Source organism: Rhinolophus hipposideros (assembly GCF_964194185.1).
Source record: "Rhinolophus hipposideros genome assembly, chromosome: 1".
Lineage (NCBI taxonomy): Eukaryota > Metazoa > Chordata > Mammalia > Chiroptera > Rhinolophidae > Rhinolophus > Rhinolophus hipposideros.
The window spans coordinates 70,656,630-70,682,448 of record NC_138047.1 but is presented as its reverse complement, the minus strand read 5'-3'; the positions used below and the strand labels follow the sequence as shown (position 1 = coordinate 70,682,448).

At 39.2% G+C, this 25,819-nt stretch overlaps 1 protein-coding gene across 3 annotated transcripts in view; it reads left to right on the top strand.

The window, feature by feature from the left end:
* UNC5C (unc-5 netrin receptor C) overlaps positions 1-25,819 on the top strand; it is a 368,028-nt gene that overhangs the window by 326,178 nt on the left and 16,031 nt on the right. For all 3 annotated transcript variants that reach the window (XM_081059736.1, XM_081059735.1, XM_081059737.1), the window contains 3 exons: positions 2,672-2,759; positions 12,637-12,805; positions 15,891-16,124. In XM_081059736.1, the coding sequence (XP_080915862.1) occupies positions 2,672-2,759; positions 12,637-12,805; positions 15,891-16,124 (491 nt within the window). The remainder of the gene's footprint in view (positions 1-2,671; positions 2,760-12,636; positions 12,806-15,890; positions 16,125-25,819) is intronic.

Here is a 25,819-nt window from a genome sequence, read left to right as displayed (position 1 = left end):
AGAGCCATTTGTCTTCCTCAAACCAACTCTGGAAACACTTCCTCTATGAATAGTATGCTCACAACTTTCTGCCAAGGTGTAATTTAGAACTGTCATTGACCTTCTTTTTAACAGAGCTTCAGAAGGCAACATCAAGCCAGAAGCTCTCACTGTTTATCATCTCACTTTAAAAGGACAAATTAATTAGAAAACATATCAGTCGGTTCAGTTCCAATTCACTACAGGAACCAATACTTCAGAATGCTAATTTTCAGATGATCAGAGGACATCATAATAAACAACAAATCTTCATTTATTAACCCTTTATTACAGTCTTCAGCCTCAAGGTATTTATAAGGTACACACTCCCACTTCCAATATATCTCTCTAGAATCACAGCTTCCTCATGTGTCCTTTTGTAGTCTTATTTTGTTTTCAGTCTATTATTTAGTTATCTGATTAAATATAATAAGCCTCATAAAGGTCTTAAGTGGTGAATTTAAGTTAATGACTGATAGTGTTTGATTAAAATTTGGTAGTCAATCAATAGTAGTAATGGGTTTGGAACTATGGGTCATAAGAGGGTTAATGGATTCCTCTATGAATCGACCTTAGCTCTTTTGGACAAGACTAAGTATTTTGTAAAAACAACAATAAGAACAATTTGATTGACCTAAAGCCGTCACGTAGCATAAGAAAACAATATAATGAATTCTTTTGTAAACAGCCATACAGCCAATTAATCTACTACTAATTTTTCTTGAATCTGAATATGAACTTGTCTTTGATTCTTCCTCTTATTCAGTCCCCCATTTGAGTGCCTTGACAATTTTTGCCGCATACCTTTAAAAACCTATTTTAATAAATTGAAATACTTAATGGAATATTATTTTTTTCTACATATTTTACATAGTTGAGATTATATATTATATAAAATACATTTTACCTTTTTCTCATTCTCATGCTATTGTGTACTCTTTAAAATCCTTATTTTAAATATATTTTAACAGTCTATCAAGTGAATAGATCAAAATATACTCTATTGATACTTCCATTGTTTAAACATTATATTATTCTTAAGACAGTGTGTTGTTTTTTTAAAGGATATTCACTAGATTCTACCTTTCCTTCCCATTTCTACACCTGTCACTTTTTCATATGTGAATTATTGTAAAGGCTTGTCAAGTGAAAAGGAGAGAGCCAATGTGTGTTAAATACTTTCTATGTACTAAGCAATGGTGATTTACATACACTATTTTATTTAATAGAGTAACAGTTGTTACCTAATATGTATCAGGCTTTATTTGTACTACTGTACATCTATAATTTCACTCATCCACATAACAAACATAAAAGTTCCCATTGGAAAAAAGAAAAATACCGAGACTTGGTAGACTCATGTGTGGTCTTCCTGCTCCCACTCTGTGCCTTCACAAACTATTCTCTGCACTGGTGTGATGTCCCACTTCCCACAGCACCACAGCTCTGACATTGCTTTCCTTCTCAAGAAGGCCATGACTCAACATTTTCGGTTATACAAAAGCATTTGAGTAACTAGTCCTCCTTAATGCTCCATTCTTTCTTCTCGAGACTTTCCAGTGTGGTCGGGCAAGTTTCCTTACTGCCCTCCACTCGTTTGGCATATTCCATTTCCTTGCAAATTAAATTATAAGCTACTCAAAGACAACAACACTATCTTTTACTTCTTGGCATTCACAACAGTGCCACACACTGTACTCCCAAGGATGCTCCATAAATTTTTATTGAGTTGAAATAAACCACATTTATTAAAGAATAAAATCATGGAGCCCAGTATCTTCAGGTTGCTGCCTGCCCTGAGTTACTCTTTAAGATGACAGTGGTTCTTACAGGGTGGTCCATGGACCACCATCATCGGCATCACCTGGCAACTTGTTAGAGCTACAAAAATTTACAGTTTTGTTAGAACTATAAAATCAGAAACTCGAGGGGGTAGGATCCAGTAATCTATGTTTTAGCAAGTCCTCCCAATGATTCTGATGCAAGCTCCAGGCACACCACTGTAATAGTTACTGTTAACTTAGAACAGACGTCAATCCAATAGTCAAAATGGCACTAATTCTCAACTGAGTAAAAACCTGTTTGCCCTGCTGTGACTGAAACTAGCAATTACTGTTGACTTTCTGGAGTTATGTATGATAAAAAAAACTTCATCAATTATTGTTCTGTTATGGAGAATCACTGATTCTAACCAGCTATTTCAGAAATAAATGTGTTTTGATATTGTTGAGGTTAGCATTTCTCTGACTTTGACTCTTGTGGGGATTTCTTTTTTTTTTCTTTTCTTTTTTAATTACAAACAATTCATCATTATAGCTGTTGGAAATTTTAAGAACAGTTGTTCGTTTGCCCCTCCTTTTACAAGGAAAACAACAGTGGAACCATCTGTCTATTCCTTAAATAAAACAAGAGTTTAAAAAAATTACATGATTGTAATTTCATAACAGGTCAGAGGGAGCTGTGGTAACAAGGCCAGTAAGGATGTGAGGCAGGGCAGCCATGAACATTTACATGCCTTTAAAGAGAAAGCAGGCGTATAGCTGCATAGCCACAAAATCTCCTTGATTCCCTTTCACTTGCTTCAAAGGCATTCTGTGATGTTTCCTTTTGATGCATAGGTCTTATATGACTGCTTTTCTCTTTTGCTATTCAGGAGTAAGCCTGCTGATTCCCGCTGGGGCCATTCCCCAAGGGAGAGTCTACGAAATGTATGTGACTGTACACAGGAAAGAAAATATGAGGTAAATATGCTTTTTCTGGTGCACTTGACTTTATCAATGTCTGACTTGGAGGAGAATTGTACAACAGAAAGAATAAAACCAGCATATTTTTGTCTTGAGTGCCCTACTTCTGGCATACCCTTGTTTTTCTAGACCAGTGAAAAGTCAGCTTTTACTTCTCTGTATCTTTGAGGCTCCAGACACTTTTGAAGATCTTGAGTATGGGTGGAAGGCCAGAGATCTCTTCCCAAGTGGACATGTGGCCATATTAGCTGAAAAATGGTCATAAACATATCCATAGATTGTCCAGAGAGATATGTGGATAGACACAGAGACATCAGCTTAATATGGCCTGGCTCAGGATTCCAGCTTATTCCCATTACAGGGTTAAAGTTTACAAAGAATTAGACAACCTCTAGCTCCTGACCTACCACCCTCACCTCATCCTAGCACTTTATTCTCACCTGCAGATTCTTGTTTTTGTGGCTGTCTCTAACTAAAATATTATCAACTTCCTTCTTATGTTTATCACTCATGAATGCCATACTGTGCCTTTCTAAATGGATCTAGGGTTGATTAATGCTAGATTGAATCAAAAGGCTCTGTTTTGAATGTGTCATAATCATAAAGATGAAGTTATTTTAAGTGAAAATCATAAGAGGAGTTTAGAAGTCCTAATTCAATTTGCAGTCTGGCCTCTAACAAATTATACATGATTATTTCTTGCTTAGTTCCCATATAAAGTGCTTGTGTTAAATAGTGCTTTAGAGACCTGACTGATTAATGCTTCTGAAGTACACAGTGATTTTAAAATAAAAGATGTTGTTGAAATGAAGATTCTTACATGTAATTTCATTGTTTTTCCCGAGGGTAAAGGCATCAGCTCCTCAGCCCTGAGCACTGAATGTAAAGCATTAGTGACAAATGTAGAATTACATTATCATTATAACGCATTATACCTTTTCTCTTCCCCTCTCTCATCCTCAGAAAAACATCCATTTTTAGTCTTGTTCTTCAGTAGCTGAAAACTCTTTTATCATGCTTTCAGGTGGAGATACTGATATTTATAATCTGTAGGACCCAGAACATTTTTTTTTCCTCCGGTGGTGTACTTTCACCTACATAAACACGAGCCTGTCTAACAAAATAATAAAATTCCTTGAGCATCACTCATGCCCTTATATTTGAGCAACGGAAAAATCACTAAAGGCTTATATTTACTCACATCAAATATTCATTTTTTCATTCTCAATGCAAAGTAACATTCATGGGCCCTCAGAGCCTTTTTTTTTTTTTTTTTTTTTTTTTTTTTTTTAAGTAGCAACAGAAATGAAAATTGGCAAGCTCTAAGATCTCTTTGGAATTTGTTTTTTCTTTCTCTTGTCCAGAGTCAAGGTTAGCAACTAGTACATCCATTCCTCAAGGTCTTTGCCAACATGGACATTTTTGTTTAAAAAGAAATGAGTACTGGCTGGTGCTTTATGCTGAAAAACAATGAGGTGTTCATGGTCTCTTATTTCCCATCTAATCACCATTATCTTTAGCTGAAGATCACATCAGAAGGGCTGCTAAAAGATGTGTGTGCTCACCTGCCTCCCATCGTTTGCCGTCCCGTCTTTTAGTCAGCACCCTCACCAGTATAATTGCACATTTTAGATGAAAGAAAGAGAACACAGAAAATTGATTAAAGCTAGACACTTCTGCTTTTAGGTTCTTCTGCCTTTGACTCTAAAGAAAAGGAAACTAAATCCCTCCTTGCTACGCCTTCCACCTGAAGTTAGGTGCAGAGGGAATTATTCTATTGAATTTGGTGTGTATCAGAGAAGGTCTGTTTATAAAATGAAGCTCAAGAAGCCTCAAAATCTCAAAAGAAAATAGGCACAAGGGGACACAAGAAGATAACTATCTCAAATAAATGAGAAAGTCCTCTCTTCCCTAATTTTCTGTTGTGGACTGGATCCATTTTTTTTCTTGTAAAAATACAATGACAAGAATGTGTTTCCGGGTATAGTGATAATACAAAGCATAGCTACCATTTATTCAGCATCCTTTTGGTTTCATTTATTCCTCCCTACTTCTCTGCAAGTTATGCTGAGCTTCACTTTAGCTATGAACAAACTAAGCTTGGGGAAACTAAGTGGCATAGCCAAGTTTTCTCAGTTAACGATTGAGGGAAGGCGGAATTCACACCCAGGTTATCTCAACCGCAAAGCTCTTCTGCTCACTCTCTCACATGCCATCCACCCTCCATCGCACCAGTACATGACTCAAGCATCTGCCTTCTTATTACGGTGCATTCTGGAACACAGCTTCTTTCTATTGCTCACTAAAGACCTTTTCTATCCTCACATGATGTAAGAAAGAACTTCTTTCAGAGAAGACACTGTAAGGACTTTAGGAGATACGAATGTTACTTCAAGGCATTTAGGAAAATTCTGATTATTTTTCTCCATTTTCCTTCTCTATGATTCCCTTTATTGCATCCCAAACTGGGTGTTTTTCCAGCTGGATGGTATCCAGCTGGTCATGTGCTGATGTGAACTGTCCAAAGGGAGGCGTGAGCTTAATTACATGTGGCATAATGAATGTGAAAAGAGGGGCCTTGTCATTACCAACTGCGCTCTAAGAGAAAGCACTGAATGGCAGATAAGCAGCCTAAATGAGCTGCAGAGATGGGACAAGCTGTCTCGGACCAAAAGGGAGCAGAGCTGCAAGGCTGTACACGTGACTTCTCCCCTGCTTTACAGATCTCTGCAAAGCCCCTGGAGAGACTGCAAAGCCCCTGTTTCCCTCTGTGGATACAATTGCCACGATTGATGGCACCAATATGGGCTCTTTTGCCTTGTTTCCAGTAAAAGTTTTTTTTTTTTTAAAAAATGAACCTAACTAAAGATTGTTTTGCCCATTGTCATTGTTTATTGAAAAACAATTTGCATTAAAGATATGAGCATTAAATTTTCCTTTCTTTGTATCCTGTACTTGCCTAGCAGTTTTCTCAAAAGGCCAAGAAATGAATTTAGACATTCCAAAGATAAAGGTAAATAGAACTTTTTTTTTGTAAACTGTAGGGGGCCATGGAAGGTTTCTGAGCAGCCAAGTGATACAAGAATAGCAGTGCTTTTTAAAGATTGATCTGGTGATGGGCGTGTGGGATGAATCGTAGAGGGAACAGAAAAACTTCCCTAAAGGATGGATGCCTGGTTGAGCTGTGGCAATAATCTCAGTGTGCAGAGAAGGGACAGAGCCAGGCCTGAGCCTGGAGAATGGAAAGTGAAATATATTTCTGAATCAACTGTTAGAAGCGATGTAACACACACACACACGATGTACTTAGAAATCAAACCTTGGTCACTGGGAGGATTGTGAGAGCATTGAAAGAGGTCAGAAGCATCAACTGGTTCAGGGTGAAAAGGATAGATTCTGAGTGAGCTGCGTGCAATGTGTGCAAGTGGAGATAAGGGATTTGGGCTAGATGTGCAGATGGTAAGTCACTGATGAGCGAATACTTGCAGGGTAAAAGTGCAGAAGCAGAAAGAAGAAACTGGGAGAAACAATCTGGGAAATATTCCTAGTATTTATGGTTTGGGTGTGATGAGCAAAACTAAATAGAACATGCAAAGATATGGCAGGTAAAGAATTTGCAACACACGTGGTGCCACATCGCAGCTCCTCAAGCGACTATTTTAAATGAAAGAATGAATGATGGTACGTGTAATAGGAAAAGATCCAAGGTAAAGACGGTTTTGAGATGGAGGAAGAGGTATTATTAAAATTAAATTGTAAAGAAAGAATAATAATTTAAATAATTATTAGATATGTTAACTGCAGGACATTGAGAGTCTTTAGATATTATATTTTTAAGGATGACATCCCAGTAGGAATAGTTTAAAGTATGAGTTAGTGGTAAGGTAGTTAAAACTATCATATATATTTACTGAATATAAATAATGAAGTAATGCGTTAGGCTAGTGGGCCAAAAATCTCTTATGTAGGTAATCAACTATTGAAAAGTTTTCATTTATTTTAACATGTTGTTTGCAACTTTGTAAACAGTTGACATTATTATTTCTCAGTGAAACTCAAGGTATTCTCCTTTTAACTAGAGTCCTAAATTCCTCCTTTGAAGGAACAACTATAAAAAGATTAAATATATAGGTGGGAGGGAGACAAGTCCAGGTATAATTAAATCTTATTCTCTCACTGTTCTCCACAGTGTTTATTTATTGAAATCCTACTTACAAAGAAATGATTTAAGGTGAATTATGAAAACACAATCTTTTCACTGGAAGAAAAAAATGTAAATAAGTGGACAAAAAATGGGAAACATAAAATTAGAAAAGATAAGATAAAGTCAGGCTAGCAGTTAGAATATAAAATATTTCGTGAAATTCCCAGCATATTTCCTGGAATAGATCATGAATTTACTATCTCAAAGTTTTCAAGAGAAAAACATAGTGAGTTACAAGATCCCTGTGTCCATGAGGAAAAAAATATGCCCGGAAGAAGCTTACTGATGTCTCCTGTGGTTCTGCATGAAGAAGACATTTTCTTAATACAATGAACAACATCCTTAAAATAAAAACAGCAATGAATTTCATAGGGCTGCTTCTTTTAGTGTTCCTCAATGTAAGTAGATGGTATAAGGTGCTAGTATGAATTCAGTAAAATAATTTCACAAGGATTTAATAATACAGTCCAGGTCACAATACCTAGGATAGATTTTGGCCTGGCTTTTCAAAGCAGCTTCCATAATTTTTGTTTGTTTGTTTGTTTGTTGCTCAATTAAGCTTTTTTAAAAAAAATTTTATTGGAAAAGTAGAATTTAAAAAGCTCAGGGCAGGTGGTGCAGTTTTTGTTTTGTTTTGTTTGTTTGTTTGTTTAATAAATTTTATTGGGGAATATTGGGAGATAGTGTGGTTTTGCAGGACCCATCAGCTCCAAGTCAAGTCATTGTTTTCAATCTAGTTGTAGAGGGCGCAGTTTACTGGCCCATGTGGGAATCGAACTGGCAACCTTGGTGTTATGAGCACTGCGCTCTAACCAGCTGAGCCAACTGGCTGCCCTCAATTAAGCTTTTGATAGCCAGTGAGTTAGATATTCCCTGTCAGATACGTAAAGTGCAAATATTATATAAATTGCCAGCTATATGTGAAACCATGTGCTTTAAAAGGAAGCTGAGCCTCCTGAGGGGCATGACAAAAGACATGCCTGTCATTAGAAGGCATCTCATCTCTACATAGAGGTGGATGGAGAAAGCTTCTTTTCCAGAAGCAGTTTTGAGCCTGCCATAGCAAACAGACAAAATTTTTCAAGGCCCCAAAACCCCAAATAAACAACCCAAAAAATACCATTATGTGCGAGAAACTAAAAGATTGTGTTTGAACACTAGCTTTGCCTGTGACTAGCTGTACACCTTTAGGCAATATCTCCAGATATTAATATCTCCAGATTCCAGTTTCCTCTTCTGGAAAAAGAGGTAACAGAAATATTTACCCAAACTACCTAACAGGAGTGCTGTGAGCAGCCAATGCAATTGCTTTTGTGAAAGTTTTGTAAATTACGCACTTTTGCATAAAAGTTCTCATTGATAAAAGCAAGCAAAGGATGAGAAAAATATCTCTGACAGGAAATAAAAAACTCCTTTCTGAGAGCTTTGTTCTAGAGGCCTCAGAACCCATCCAGCATTTACAGTAATATTAATTTTGCTGGACTTTGAAAATTTACAATTTTAATCGTTATGCATTACTGAATTTCTACTTAATTGCTGCTTCTGCAGGTAATTTTTGCTTTGTGTTCATTTCCATACTCATAAAGTAGTCAAATCCTTCTTTGCAAAAACATGAATCAGACTTATTTATATTTATTTTCTACTATTTTTGTTTCACATATTATAATATCCTCCCTTTGCGCAAATAAAGAAAATGTGAATTTAAACACTCTGACCTTTGGTTTCACGTAGTTAAATCTTAACCGTCCCAAAGTCACTCCTTCCGTAAATGTTTGGAAATATTTTCAGTTTCAACACTACTTCTTTCAATCTCTAAAACGCAAAAATATTCTTATCATTATTTCTTCTTTGTTTTTCATTCCATTATGAATTCCACTTCACTACTTTCCTATTTATTATGTTCTTGCACCTCACTGGTTTAATAAATTCTTTTGACACCTACCGCTCCTTCTTTCTCTTGCTGTCCCTCCTCCAAGAATGGCACCCATCAATATTGCATGCCAGGGGTGTGCGTGGAGAGCACAGGTCTGACAGCTCCCCATCCCAGCAGGGAGTCTTCTTCCTTCTGTTCCAACTCAGTGATAAGAAGAACCCCTCCTCTTTCTGCCTCAAGCACAGGCTGCTAAAAGCAGACTGAGAGACAGATGTTTCCATCCCCAACTGTATTGCAAGGACCACTTGAAATGCATTCCACTTTAGTCTCCTTCCTTAAAAGTTTAATGCTTACTTTTCAAGGTATACTTGTAACTAAAAGGTAAGAGTAGTGCTCAGGAAAACGCAATCATTGGTTGTTGTTTTTTTGTTTTGTTTTTGGCCCAGGTAGGAAAGGTAGAATTTAAAAAGCTCAGAGCAGGTAGTGTAGTACTTTTATTAAAATAAATTTTATTGGGGAATATTGAAGGATAGTGTGTTTCTCCACGGCCTGTCAGCTCCAAGTCATTGTCCTTCAATCTAGTTGTGGAGGGTGCAGCTCACTGGCCCATGTGGGAATCAAACTAGAGACCCTGTTGCTAAGAGCTCACGCTCCAACCAACTGAGCCATCCGGCCACCCAGATAGTGTAGTATTAGCTATGATACAATGAAAGCAAAACTTCACTCATGTTCTAAGAGAATGAATTTCAGACTACAAGGAAGGAAGGAGGAAAAACTGGGTTAAGAGGAAATGAAAATGAGGGGCAAAGGGGATGATAATGATTTCTCAAGCTGCCAATAACTTTAAGATTTCATATAGAAGTACATTTCCAAGTACTTCAATAAATTTTGATTTAATAAAACTATGTTGTTATTAAGAAGAATCGAGACAGTATTAACAGACTAAAAAGAGACAAAAAAGTTGTTTTGATTTTCTAAATAGAAGGAAAGAAAAGCCATATGTTGCTGAGATCCTAGTAAAATTTTAAAATGAGGAAATTTTAGAATTTTAGAAGAGGAAGCAATGATAGCCCACTTTAATTAAGGGGAAAATGTGCCAAATTCTAGTTGAGTCCTCAGAACTGATGATGATATTTGTCAAGAACTGAAGAATCTCTAAGATTTACTTGTGAGCGACCACAGATTTGTGAACGCTGTTATATGACACAGACTCCTGGTCAGAGACAAAGGACAGTTTATTCCTCACAGCAATCGTAGCATCCAAAGTATCATCATTTTGGTGCCAGTTTTCTGAACCCCAGTTCCAAAAGAGAAATGAAAAACGGGTTCAGTGACATCTACACACTCAGTGGTTGCACTCCAGAAATGACCCCTGAGCTTAGGTAACCTGGGTCTTTTATAATGGGAAGTAGATATGCCTGCCATTTACCCCAGAGGTCAGCATTATCTTCATCTTCCAAGGCAATTGCTATGTAATCACCTTGAAAAGATAGTCTGGAACATGCAAATGCATGAGACATCCATAGAGAATTGTCTTTCAACAATATTAAAAAAAAAAATTAATAACAACCTCCATCACTCATTGCCTGCCTTCTTCTGTTCCAACTCAGTATTAAATATATCCGAGTATTAAATGAGGCCATAGATATAAGCTAACTTCTAAAGTATGTAGTATTTAATACATAAAATGTAGATTGACCACACAAAAATCCATTTCAAGTGTCCGTTGCAGTTATAAAGGAATTTGATATATCTCTTGTAATATCCATGTTAATAAAATGGAAAGATGTGAACTGGACAATGTATATTTTAATAGATTTATATTAGGCTGAACTAAATAACTAAAAGTATTGATGTCAGTGTGGAGAGAGGTTTCAAATGATGTCCTTGAAAAGGTCTCTGTCTTTATCCTGTTCTTGTATTACAATGTTATCAGTGATTGGAATGAGAACATAAATGGCAGGCATATCAGATTTATGGAGGATAAAAGACTGGAAGAGGTGGCCAATATTTGGGGGAAAGACTTAGCATTAAGAAATAGATGACCTGAAATTTTCTCTGAAACTATTAAGGTGAAATTAAATAGCTAACTATAAATTTCTGTACATAGGTTCAAAAGCTATCATTGCAACCATAGAACTATAGAGACTTAGCCTAAGACATTTCGTTTTAGGAATACACAGAGTTGTTAGCTTTAAGAAATTGCTCAACCTTCTTGGGGCTTCATTACCTCATTTTATAAAAGCGATGCTTAACCATATTATCTCGTCTTTCCATCTAACTGAAGCTTACTAGATAATATTTATAAATAATTACTTGTATGAGAATAATCTAAAGCAACATTTTGAAGGTATTAATCAAACTCCATATTCCAAATCAAAGCAATAGTAGTCCCTCTATAATGTCTATTTGAGTGTTACATTCATTTCAAGATGCCCCATTTTAGTTGACATTAAAACAGACAAACATCTCTATGTGAAGATTATATAATCTATATAATGAAGATTAAAAATATAGGGAGAGAGATGGAAACTATGCTTTTCCAGCTAAAGTCTAAAAAAAGATTGGAGAATTGAGAGGATATTTGATCTGAAATACAAAAACTTTTTAGACACCATAAAAATCTCTAAATATTTGAAAGGCTTTCATGCCAAAGTGGAGAGAAAGCAGAGCAAGGATATGTGAAGAGAAGTGTCAGGAAGGCAGATTGTGTTCTTTCTAAGTAAGAATATGTTGTAAATTAGAGTTGGTAAGAGATGAGTGACCCTCAGTAGTAGTGGACCACAATTTTGGGTGTGTCTAAAACACCCACCACATGTCAGCATATTGTAGAGAGATTTCTGCTTTGGATGGAAGGTGGTACTTGTTGACCCTGAGGGCCCTTCGTCCTCTAAATTTCTATGTGTCTCTGGTTTCTTAAGCCACTCTACCTGACAGAGTAGTTTTGAGTACTGTTGTTAAGAAAGCACTGGTTTTAATCCTAGCCCTAGCACTGTTAGTTGTGAGACTATGGGCAATCCACTCAACACCTTGGGACTACTTCCTCACATACCAACTGATGGCTCAGATTCATTTATCCATTTGCTTGTTGATTACAGTCTTATTAGGGAAAGAGTTTAAGGGAATTAAAATAAAACCTATGAAATAAAAATTTTGAATCTTTAAGGTTTTTACTCCCCGACTCTCAGAGTATGAAGTATACAAGTAGAGAGATTTCATTTTAAAATGCTATAGAAAAAGTTATATATTCTGTCTGGTAATATTGGAATGAATGAATGTGCCATACTAGCCTGAATTATTCCTGAAAAAAATTATTTGGATGAAGTTTAGTTCTATGGTGTCCGTATTCTGAAGTGATGTTTTAAAAAGTATTTTTCAAGTTAGGTCCTAAAAAAAAAAACACACAAAAGTATTTAAAATCCTGTGAGACCAATGACAAGTGTTATCAGAAAACATGGTTCTGTAACCTCTTAAGGCCTCTGTACCTTCTCATTCCACCCTGAAATTATCCATCCATGGATTCAGAGGACATCACCAAAGGCAGACCTGTGTCTGAGGGAAGCAGATCAAAGAGATGCAGGCATATCCACTGTTATCATAAAGACCTTCAGTCTTGCAAGACCAAAGTCTTGGTATAAAGAGCTTGCCTTTCCATGTAGTTCTGTGTCACTATCACCCCCAAAAATAAACTCCAAGAAGAAACTATGTGTTCAATTTTAGATTTAAATTCTCAAAGAGTACATAGCACAGAAATAGGATGGAAATGTCACTGATACTGTTCTCTGCTCTCCTCCTAGGCCACCCATGGAAGACACGCAGACACTCTTGACCCCTGTGGTAAGCTGTGGGCCTCTAGGAGCCCTACTGACCCGGCCCGTCGTCCTCACTATGCATCACTGCGCAGATCCCAACACTGAGGACTGGAAGATACAGCTCAAACACCAGGCAGCTCAGGGGCAGTGGGAGGTGAGCTCTTGTTGGATCAAGATGGAACATAAGAGCAATCCATGCAGATAAACAGGAGCAATCATGAGAAGCAACAACATTTTTAAAACGAAACATGGATGGAATTTTAGCTTACACTCCAAATGAAAAAGAGAGAGAGAGAAAAGGACAAAGAGAGAGGAGAAAGAACGGGGGAGGCAGGAAGGGGAAGAGACAGACAGACAGACTGTTTATGGAATGCTTTATCTACTGACTGATAGCTATAAAGAAAATGGTCAAGCATGAGCTAGCTCATAGGGAAAGTGCACTTTGGAATCTTACACAAGTCTCTTTTGGAAAATACATACTATTTCTTGGGAAGGGAAATAAATATATATTTATATTTATTATATTTATTATTAAACATATATTTATGCATATATATATATATATTTACATATATATATATTGAATTTGCAACTAGAGAAACATTGCACCTGGGTCAGAAAACGTTAGGCACTTACTTGTAGACAAGTACTGGGAATCTAGTTCTTCTGAACTTAACCTAGGAAAACAGAAAGGGTTCATCTTCTACGCTCCACTGGAATGAAGAACACCTATGGCATCCTGGCTCTCAGTGGCCATTGCCTTCCTAAGGCATCATAACTTCCTAAGGACAGTACCTTAAGCAGATCCAGTTTTGACATCAGAACCCTTCAGTTAGCACCTAAAGTTAAGTGCAAAAGGGTTTGTTATATTTACCATGAAGATTTTACACCTAATGTCTTTTTAAAGCTTGCCTATGTTTATTATTATCCCTTGGATAAATAGTGTCTATTGTTTTAATGGAAAATACCAAGTAAAAAATTACATTTTAGACTGTTCTCAAAAAAGCGTGTTTCATGAATATGTTTATCAAAAAATATCAAATAGTTGTAAAAACTATCCGTCTCTGTATTTTGTGTCATCATTACAAAGAGAAGTATATGTTATGTATTGTGAGATTACTTACGGTGTTTTTCTTTTAGGAAAGAAATTTTTGGAAAAAATATATATAAAAATTCAAGCCCCTAATATTTTAGGAAAAAATAGCATTAGAGTTAGAAAAGCATCAGGGGATCCCTGGGGTTGATTCTTTTTCTATGGACATGTTTCTTTTCCTTTCTATGGACGTGTTCTCCTCTTCGCCACTGGAGGGGATCCCTCTTGCCAGAGGACTTAAAGTCTAGGATTGAAGTCTAGGGATTTATATATTTTATGTTCAGTTAAGGCAAGACTTAACCAAGTCTAACTTTAGTTCCATTAAACTTTAATCATATATCTCAAAACATTCCAAAGTCTTAGTCTCAAGGGACTTTATTGTCCTGTCTATGTCTGAGTAATTTGAATAATAATAACAATTTGAGTAACAATAACATCAGTAATAATACTAAAAGAAAGAGATGAGAGGAGCAGAGAGAAAGGGAACAATGCTGATGAAATCACTCTTATTTATACTTGTGACAAGCACATGGGACATCTTTATTCTTGACCGTATCTTCTAGGAGACTTGCTGTAACATGTCATCATTGCATGATGCCTAGCTTATGCTCGTTCTGTTAGAGAAAACAGCTTTTTTCCAAGTGTCCTGTTGGGGCTGGAATAAACCTGGAGGTACTGCGCTTCCATTTCTTTTTTCTGGTTCATTTTGAGCTTCATCTTTGGGTACCAGTGTAGTTGAAGTACAATGCTATGAGAATACAGCTCTTACTAGGGCTCAGATGATGTTACCAGGCCTACCTAATAAACAACCATCTGAGGGGGCTACTTCTCTCCTATCTTTGTCCATCCCCAGGGACTCAATTTATGATGAAACAGTCATTCCTGTTTTGAACAAATAACCCTTTGCTCTCCATGAACCAGGTCCACTGAGATACCATGGAAAGCAAAGCACACACAGTTCCTGTTCTGTGGAGATTAAGTAGCCTAATGCAGGGGCCGAGTCATGCCCACACATGTATTTTATCTTTCCCGTGTGAAATTGTATTAATTAAATTAATTAAATTGAATTAATTAAAAGTTGGAAGAGTTCACATAAATATCTGAAATTCTAGCTTCTTTTGAAAAATGAAAGGTTGTACGCTCAAGGGGCCTGAATTCCTGTGTAGCCTCCATGGGCTGAAACAAGTGGAGACTGAGCTCTTCAGCCAGCTCTATGCTCTGTTTCACCACGGTCTGTCCCACTTGTATTGCCATCTGCCCTTCCTGCTTCACACCTTTCTATTGCCTGGTTGCCCTGGGAGGTATGTGGCATTGTGATGCTTGGTTTATGGATTCTACGCTTGGTCTTTCTTTTGTGGCCTGAGTCATCTGGATAAATCAAAACCTGGTTGAGTTAGTAACTTTTTATAGAATTCATCACTTCACTTCCACTTATTTTTGTGTCTTTCTAATTTTTTCCCAAAATTTAAAAGGATGGACTGTTTAAAGGCTGACATGAAAAATAACAGAGAAAAGTGTCTTAAAAGTATGGACTTGGCCATGTTGTGCTTTCTGTAGAGTCCAGCAGCCCAGATTATTGAGGAAAAGAAGGGTATGGCTTCAGAAAGTAATTGGTGGGTGAATTTGGAAGAACATAGTAGAGTCTTATTGTATAATTCCTTAATTTGTCTAATTCTTTCAAACTCCTAGATTTTAAGGGGGGCAAAAAACTACTCTGCTATAATGACACTGATATAAAATAGTACTTTGGGATTACATACGAAATTGAGAAATTAAGACATTAAATTCTCAGAAACAGACAGGTGAACTGAAGTTAAAAGGATAATTCATTAATTTCTCGGGGAATTTTATGTAGATTCCAGTATTGCAGATTCTCAGAAGATCAAAACATGCCAAATAAAGAGCATCTAAATAAAGAATATTAAAGTATAAGACAAGGGAAGTACAGGAGATTCTGATAAAGAATGGAAATAGAAATACAGTAAAGCCTGAGAAAGAAAAAAGAGCAGGAAAAAAAATTATAAAATTAAGAGAAGACATCCTGCTCTATCCACTAGCACTGGCAACTACCGCGACCACTACCGCTGACAATGGTCAGCTGGACCCTCAGGGACTCAGCCACGGTTCCTTCCCTCTTGTCCCCCAGGACGTGGTGGTGGTGGGAGAGGAAAACTTCACGACCCCCTGCTACATTCAGCTGGACGCAGAGGCCTGCCACCTCCTCACAGAGAACCTCAGCACTTACGCCCTGGTTGGGCAGTCCACCACCAAAGCGGCCGCGAAGCGCCTGAAGCTGGCCATCTTTGGACCACTCTGCTGCTCATCTCTGGAGTACAGCATCCGCGTCTACTGTCTGGATGACACCCAAGATGCCCTGAAGGTAAGCGCTCCTGCCTGAGCCGCCCTTTCCACCTTCACACAGAAGCCAAGGTTTGGCGTGACTGTGCACGTGTGTGTGTATGTGTATGTGTGCATGTGCCTGAGTGGACGCACACAAATGTTTGGCCCCAAAAGATGCAGTTGAAAAAAAAATTAGACGTTTCTCTGAAGCCAGGATGATAAATGAGCTGTTTCCATTATGCTGATTCCTCCCAAGAGCTACTTTTGTTTACCTTTCGTGATTTCCTTTAATGAAAAATTTAGAAATGGGAGAATTTGGCAACGGGACCCCTGGATGGTAAATAATCTGCTTCCATGTTCATCTCAGCTGTGTTCTTCCTATAAAAGGAATCGGTGTAATTGTTCACCCTGTATGTTTCTCTTGTGTGCTACTGTATTTATACGCTTCCCCATTCTTTATATGAGGACTGCAAGGAAGAGGGTTAGCATTTGACAACAGGCGGCTGCTTTGCAGAATAAATGAGCTGAATTCCTGGTGGTATTTTTGCCATTCATTTTATCTCATTTGAAGCTTTAAAGGCTATAGTCAGTGCCTTTGAAGAAGTTATAATCTAGCAGGAGGAATAAAACAAGCATGCCATGGCCTAGGAGACGAGTCAGAGCGTGATAAACGCTATAGATGAATGCAATGTTCTATGGACATTCAGGACAGCGAGGCATCAGATTATTTTAAGGAAATATGACAAGAAGTCGACATTTGATATTGGCCCTAATGGAAGATATGGTTTAACCAGCAATAATGGGAAAAAACACAAGATTTCTATGTGAAGGGAACAGCGTGAAAAAACACAGAGAGAACAGTAAGTACAGACTTTACACAGGCATATTATTCCCAGTAAGCTTAGAATGATAGATAGGTGTTTTATGGACTGCGACTGCCAGAGAGAAGAGCTGAGATTCAGTTTCTTGAGTTAATGGAGAGCCACTGGAGACATTTAAACAGAAGAAAGACCTGGTTGGAAATATATGTTAGAAATAGTTTGATGTCAGTGGGAATATAAAGTCAAGTTACAAAGAAAAGCGTGTTAGCGTTGGGGTGATGACAGAGGCAGGAGAAGAGAAGAGATGGGCAAAGTTCTGTGTAAGTAGTTCTTTCAGGACTTGGGGACTAACACCGAATGGACTAAGCAAAAGATAAGTCTGCCTCTGAGTACCAGTAGCAAATGCAGGAGGCAGGTAGCTTTGGGGTGTGGATCTGGTGCTTTGGCTTTGGGAATATTAAGTTAGAGATATGAACAGACATAGGACAAAAGGTGCCCAAGGAACAATTAGAAACATGGGTGTGGCTCTCTGAACAGATTGCATATCCTGAGATAGAAACTCAGCAACCAATTCTATAACATCCATGTTTGTCATCCATGGTGATCAGAGGGAAAGCTTTAAAGGATATAGTCAAGGGATCTACTCAACGGATCCCTACTCAAGAGATCTACTCAAGGGAAAGTAGAGGGCGAAAATAATAATAATAAGTCATAAACATTACTGAGAACTTGCTATGCGCCGGGCAAGATTATAAATATTTTTTATTAGCACATGTAATCTTCCCGTAAGATACCATTATTTCCATTTTACTGATGTACAGTCCAAGGCCCAGAAAGGCTAAGTAAGTTGCTCTAGGTCACACAGCTAGAAGAAAAGTGCAAGTTCACGCCCAGGCATTTGGCTGCAGTCTGGATTCTCCAGTCCTAAAATGTGTGTTTCTTGAAGAGCGACCTCTAGAACATAGGGACCAAGGCGGGGATGGAGGACCCTGCCATTGCAAGGGAGCAGGAAAGGCACTCAACAAAGGAGCTTCAGAAGGATGAGCACCCAGAGAAGGGAGAAGTGGAAGAAAAATGTGCCAAGGAAGCCAAAGGAAGCAATATTTCTGAAAATCAGGGTATTTCTTTCTAGAGTTTGCATCCAGAGAATATTTCTGGGTCATGAAAACTTGAGTGTTACAGATTGGTTCCATGGAAGGGATAAGACAGAGTCAGTCGCTGGATATATTTTTGATGGTCAAGGCTGCAGGAGTTTCTGATGTTGAATAAATGATGTGAACACATAGCTCTGTGTAAAGCCTAAGGTTGTTTCTTTTATATTCTTTGCAAATGTGATACTTCTAAGGCACTGTCAGGATAGAAATCATCCCTGGCTTAAATTGTTCTTAGGGAAAACTGTATTTGTAGAGGGGTCTGATTAAGGCAAATCTTTTTTTAACAATTCCAAGAAAAGTTCATTGCAAAAAGCATACCATAGTAGACCTACATTGCATTTGAAATGTTTGCTATACATACTTGATACTCACACAAATCGTTCTTCTCAGGAACCCTTGTCCTTTCTTCCCAACAGACACACACAAATCCATGCCAAAAAAAAGAGTAATGTTTCATAACATAATTTTGATTATTTTAATTAGTGATCAACACCAAGAAAGACTGATATATAGGTTTAAGCAGTGAAAACAATCCAAGAGAAGTTTGTATTGTGGTCAGGGCTTTTCAACTAGACATTTACAAATTCTCAATATCTGGGGATCCAGCACTTAACCTGAAATAAATATGAATAATGGATAAGGCTTTCTTGCACCTCGTGGCCTTTTAATAATTCAGGAATACCAAAATCCTAGTTAAAGGTGGGCGGTCTATCCACCTTACCAAAGAGACAGTTAGTGCAGTGTGGTCAACACTGCCTCACACCCATGAATAAATTGGATCCTTGGGGCCCATAAACTCAGAAAGGCCCTTTGTTACCTCAGTTTTGCACCCTGCACACTTTTTGGCACCTTGCCTGCTAATGATCGCTACCAATCTCTCTCTTATGCCCCTACTTCTCTAATCTCTGTTATCCATAAATACTACCTTTTGTAGCACTCCATCCAGATACCCCCTCCTTCTTCAGGCCCACCCTACTTCATGTTCTTCCTAAATCAGTAGTTCTCTATCCCACACACATTGGAATCAGCTCCGGAGGTTTAAAAAGACTTGCTCCAGGACCCCAACCCAAAGGCTCTGATCTAATTGGTCTGATTATTGGTGTGTTGGTTTGTTTGGTTGGTTGGTTTTTAGCACTTTATGAGTAATTCTATTGTGCCGCCAAGGTTCAGAACGATTATCCAAACCACACAGATCTTTTTGGAACTTTATTCCTGTTAAGGACAAAGTTTCCTACATCCTCAAATCATTCTGTCACTTGTTCACATGATCTGCAACTGGTTCTTCCAAGTAATACAGCATCTCTCACAATTCTTGCAGTGAAGATAACACCCTTTAACAACAAGGCCAAGAGGAAAAATGCCAATAGTTCTCATACACCATGACCACTTCTGGGCATTACTCTACTTCACTGGCTGGTTCTCTTTTCCGTTATTCTTTATTCTGTTACTCTGTTATTCATTACCCATTTCAGTTCCTTAGTGCAGAATCTCCTTAGTATATATCCCCACACTAGCAGTACCTGCCTCATGGTCTTTCTACTCATTTTATTCCCAGCATCCTCTCAAATTCAAAGTCACCATGTAATCACAAGTCCTTTGTCCTAATTTAGTCTAATAGCCTTCACATCATCCCACATTATCTATTCTGCAGGTAGACACGTTCTAGATTTCATCCTTATTAGCAACTGCACCAAGATCTCCACATGCTAAGATCTTTACCTGTGAAACACCCCCTTTCTGACCACAACCATCTGACCTTCCATCTCTCTCACACGAAGCACATGCAAGCTGCCCTTTGTTCTTAAGTCAGAACTCTCTCAACCTTTTGTAACCTCCTGTTCCACAAACCCTCATCTGCTTTTACCCATATCTACAGGGAACTCACTGTCACTCTGAAATCTCCCATCTGAAGCTGCTGCAGTTTTCTAATTTCCATAGCTAAAGATGACCCCCACTGAACAAGCCCTCTACTTCCAGGCTGTTGATTTGCTCTAAAAAGTCATCCATTTCTAATGAAGTCTATTATGCTCTCAAGATACCTCCCCTAAGCTACGCTTCCCCTATTTCTTCAAAATCTTTTCACTTCTCTTCTTGACTCATTAGATTTCACAGAACACTTCTAAATCTCTCCTGCTCTCCTGAAGGAAGCCCCTGATTGTGTCGTAGACCCTTCATGTTTTGCAATGACATAACTCCATTGTACCATCCAAGGGATGATCCCTCAGATGCTGTCCTTTATCTTTGAAACTTTTATTTCAGCCTCTTCTCACCTTACCTGGGCTCTGATAAAAAGGAGCTCTGCTTCCTTGTGTGTGCTTTAATCCGACTCCTATACCACCTTCGTCTCCAGCATAGCAAATGATGCCCGGAAGTGAGTCTCCCTGGACTTCATCTTTTCTTATAACCACTGCTGTGTACTGAGGATCCTTTCTGAATTGAGGAAAACCTCACCGCTGCACTAGGGCAGAGAGGGAAGACCAATGGAGGGCTCATCCTCAAGGTTTAGAACCACTCAGTCTGGAGAGCTATTAGAAAAAGACAATGTCTAGAGCTGAATGTAGCAAGAATATTAATTCCCACTTATTATCATACGTGCTTATTTTTTCCATGTGTATGGGGATGGGGGAAAGGATACCACCACATCAGTCTCAAGTAACCCTGATCATTCTGTCCTCTCTCACCCACCTCTTTGAGTTCAGCAGCTTTCTAACAATGTCTCTGAGATTTGTTAAGCCTGGGGGCAAAAATCATCACCTAAACCTTAAAAGGTGCTTCAGCTATTGGGAAGAGTTGAAGTAGAATTAGAATACAGGGCAGTGACTGCTGGAGTAAAAAGTCAACGCTGCTGGGAGACAAAGGAATTATTTTTTCTTATCATTATTATTAGTTTCAGGTGTACAAAACAATGTAATAGACATTTATTATTTATATCCCTCACACAGTGATGACTCCCCTCCCCCATCTACTACCCCTCTGACATTGCAAATCTTATCATTTGCAACAATATGGATGGACCTAGAGAACATTATGCTAAGTGAAATAAGTCAGAGAAAGACAAATACCATATTATCTCACTTATATGTGGAATCTAAAGAAGAGAATAAATGAATGAACTAATCAGGAATTCTTTTATACACCTTTCAGGTGGGTTTTTTCCTGTACATATGCTGAAAGGAGCAGTGGGAGCCATTATTATGTGCAAGTTGAGTTCACATAAAGAGATAAAGATGCTAAGAATTCTGCAGTAATTTAAAATCAATCCCATGCTCAAAAAGAGGTCACATCTATTGTAAAGATTGTGTTGGGTGTTATCACAGCTTTTCTCTTTCCCTCCTCTTCAGGTGATTAAATTAAAAATATTGGTGTTTTCCTTCCATTATTTTCAAGAGTTAAATCCTAATGGAAATAGACTAGAAATTAATAGAGAACAAGATTATAGTTGGGTAAGTTTTGAAACACTCCAGGAAAAACATACACATACGTGGAAACAAGTAATTTCTGCCCCACTATCCAAATGGTACAATTTGTGAGAATTTCCTTTCACAATAAAGGGCTTCATTCTGAACTCTGAGGAGTTATTTGCATACAATCTAGGCAGTATATGATGTTTATTGAATTTCTGACAAATGTATATGCGATACAAACCGAGTAATGTGTATTAACACAAGCTGGCTTTCCTCATGTAATCGTTTGGCATGGAGAAGAGTCTTCTTTTCATTTCTTCAGTTTTCACATACCCTAATCCAGGCTACAGTATGGTATAGTAAGTCTGTGAAATATCATATTTTGTGAGGAGAAAAATAGTAGAAAATAAAAGAAACACTGAAAATTCAAGGAACTATGAAATCTAGTTAAGAACTTTGTGATACTCATTTGGGGCATGGGCTGCATTTGTAGTCAGGTAACCTAAAAAAGTTTTTTTGTTCTTTTTTTCATTCTGCCACTTGGTGCCTTCCTCACCAGTGTCCTTCTGATGCTCCCTCCATGACAAATTGTGACTCTACTGAACCCAGAACACCTGAGGCCTGCCTCTTCTCGGCCTACTAACATGGACCCTCAATTGAATAGGCCCCATTAAACTATCTTTTCTTTCAGTTCCTTCAAACAACCTCAAAACTAGCCTGACCTGTGTTTCATATTTTCAGAATCTTTGTCTCCATAATTACCATTGGCCCTTAACACGGGAGGTAGGGGCACTGACTCCTGCACAGTCAAAAATCCATGTATAACTTTTGACTCCCTAAAATCTTCAGGTATCCCTTGGTACCCATGGAGGATTGGTTCCAGGACACTAGCGGATACCAAAATTCTCAGATGCTCAAGTCCCATGTATAAAATGGTATAGATTGATGCATGTCAGTTTTCTACATCTGTGAATTCCTAAATGCAGATCGAAAATTCTGTTTTCAATCCATAATTAGTTGAATTCATGAATGTGAAATAACAGGGATACAGAGGACAAACTGTATATTTATTGAAAAAAAATTCATATATAAGTGGACCCACACAATTCAAATCCATGTTGTCCAAGAATCAACTGTAAATATTCATACATGTAACACATGTATTAGATAACACCAACAAAAACTGTGTTAAAGGTTACAAATTTGTTTTCCCTGATGAGAGCATGGACGGATGTGGCATGATGGGAAAGCTTGCCTCAGGCTGGCTAACTCGATGGGTTCTGCCACTCATCAGCTCTGTGGCCCTGGTCATTGAATTTGACCTCTTTGGGCAGTCATTTGGTCTGTATCAGGGACCCTCAGAAGATTCAAGGAGATCAAAGTTATTAAATTTCCTGGTACAAAATAGACACTCAATAATGTTAATTATCTTTAGGTGGGCATTTAGATTATACTGGTATTTTGAAGATAAGGGCTCAATGAAAATATGAACTCTAATTGCAATCTAATTGTGGGGTGAGTTTCGGGTTTAGTGGCAGGCTAGCTGGTCAGCCATTTAGGGGCAGGGATTACGAAGGTACATCTATAATCCGTCTTTATCGTCTTCTCATGAGACATGGCCCTGGGCTTGACTCTATCTCATATTTGAGAAATGACCTGCCATGTTGAATTTATTTTTTAAGAGAGAGAGAAAAGAGGGAAGAGAAAATAGACATTGTGGTAGGCAGAATAACGCCCCTCCCACACACAAACATATCTACACAGAATGTTCAGAACCTGTAAATGTGTTAGCTTACATAGGAAAGGGAGGTGACAGAGTTCTCCCCTAGAGCCTCCAGGAAAGGAGCAGCCCTACCAACATCCTGATATTAGCTCAGTGGGACTTGTGTCAGACTTGTGACCTACAGAACCATAAGGTGGCAAGTTTGTTGTGTTTAAAGTCTCTAAGTATATGATAAATCCTGACTACAGAAATAGAAAACTAATACAGAAGTTAGAAAATAACATGTTAAGGGTGAAAAGAAATACAAGAAGATTTCAGAAGTTCTAGAAAAACCTAGAAAGTCCTATTCCTAATACATAGTTGTGAGAGATTATCTTTTCCTTAAAAGTATGCCCAGAGGTGGACATGTGACACAGTCAATTCCCTGAGTGCTACCCTTTGGCATTTTGCTTCAGAAGTGTCACAAACCACCCTGACTAGGCAGACTGGAAGTGGCAGCTCAAACCAAGCATCTGTGGTGGCAGCAGCTGTGGGAGCAGCAGGCAGAGCCCTAGAAACTGAGTGACTTGACTGGAAATGTTTGTACATGGTCACTGGCGTCCAGCCTTGTTGTTATGAGGGATGAAATATGGCAGACAAACTCAGGGGGAGAGCAAAGCTCCCCAGCGTGAGCACGAGAAGAGAAAGGAGCGCAGCCAGGCCAGATGCCAGCAGTGATGACCAAGACCAGGTGGAGAGGCTGCTGACAGTCAGATGTTCCTCACAGCCTGCTCTGCAGCCTGAGGCCTGAGGCCAGAGGAGGAGTCAGCACCGGGGGAGCCGAGAGCAATGTGGCTGAAAAGCTGCCGGGGAACCAGCAAGAAGGATGGCACTCTGTCTGGCCTCTGCTTTGGAAGAGGACAGGCTCACAGCTGTGATAGCCACAGTGGCAACAGACTCAGGAGCAAAGAGACAAATTTCTCATCCTCAGTGACAAGGGCGGGTTTCAGCACAGGATGAAAGAATGAATAAGAGCAAAGCAGGTTCCATAAAATCTGATGGGAGATGTGATTTTTTCTAAGAACACTAGTTAGCACAATCCTTGAAGGTTGTTGGTCTTTGGAGGTTGAACACACGGGTCATGTTGAACATTAGCCAGTTTTTGTTCTTTGTGCCCCCAGAGCCCTGTGTCCATATGGCAGCAGCATGGAGAAGGTGGGCACAGGTCTTGAACTGCACAACTCGGCCTTTGGTGCCTGGTCCAGCACTCTGGACAGAGCATGGAGTGCATGTGGGTCTCTTTCCATGGGGCGGGCTAGCCAGGCCAAACGAAAACCCCCTGGAGTGCAAGGCTGGCCGCTGCTTCACTGCCCTTCACACTCTCACCCCTGGGTGGGAATCTTAGTGGTTTCCCCACGATAGCTGCCTCCACCTGCTCAGGGTCCTGGCGCTGTCCGCAGGCTCCTCAGCAGCACTAAATACCATCGATTCAGGGTTCTGTCTCCATCAAGAATAAAGAGTACGCAGATAAATCACATCCCAGAAAATACCAAGAAAGAAGCAAGACAAAGTAAAGCAAAGCCTTGATTTAACCTCCTCCAAACTTCTCTACCACAAGAGATTTTAATGAGTTACATGAGATTAGGTTTAATCATTTGTGTTTTCCATTCTCTAGTTGATAAGATTTCTGTAAAGTAAAGGAAAGTACTGATTGACAGGAGAGATATCAGAGGGAAAACAAGACAGAGTCACAGACACAGAGAAGGAAGTGAAAGGCTAGATAACCCACAGGTAGGACATCCTCTCTTGAGAAACTGGAAGCCAAGGCAAGTGCCTCCGAGGACGAGGAAGAAGGCACAGTTCAGAGCAGTAGTGTGAGGCAGGAAGCAGGTTCTCAAGCAGGACGAGGGTGACCAAAGGACAAGTTTGAGCACCGAGTGTGGAGGACAGAGCCAGGGCCCCAGCACCTCCCACAGTTCCCTACACAAAGTCACTGCTTCACACTTGGGAAGACACTGGTCACGTCCTTGAACACAGGCTTCAAGCATCTCAGTGTACGCAGCTGTCACCTGGGCGTTCTCTTGTGCATTCTTTGTGAGACTGACCCTTCAAGGAAATTTGGCCAGGCTGGAAAGGACCGAGAGGAAGAGGAAGAACCAGAGCGGCCGTGCAGGCAGATGCAGTCTAACCCTGGCAGTAATGCAGAGTGAAAATTCTGGGGTGAGGAAACCAGAGTGTAGGAGTTGTCGGCTCCTCCCAGGTGCCTTGTTCTGTCAGGCCTCAATGAGGAGAAAAACCTATCATCTCAGAGCCTGGGAGAGCTCTGGGAACAAGCCAGAGGGGCTCCCTTTGTACGCAGAGGCCTTTAAAACAGCTTGGGTTTATTGTGGCTCTTAAGTGGCCCAGGCTAATGGCTTGGCATGGATCATGTCTTGGTTTAATTGGTTATTGTGAAAGCTGCTGGGTTGTGGAATCCCTTGTCTTTGCCTTTCGAGCAATCCCTCACAGGTTCCCTGAATCAATAGAATCCTCACTCAAGGCCTCCGAGAAGCTTGGGGTGGGGAAGTAGCCATCTCACAGGTTTGCTCAGATCCCCATGGGGCACCAGGCTCTGTGAGGGGCTTGCTGCTGGGGACATTGCGACTGGGGTTCTT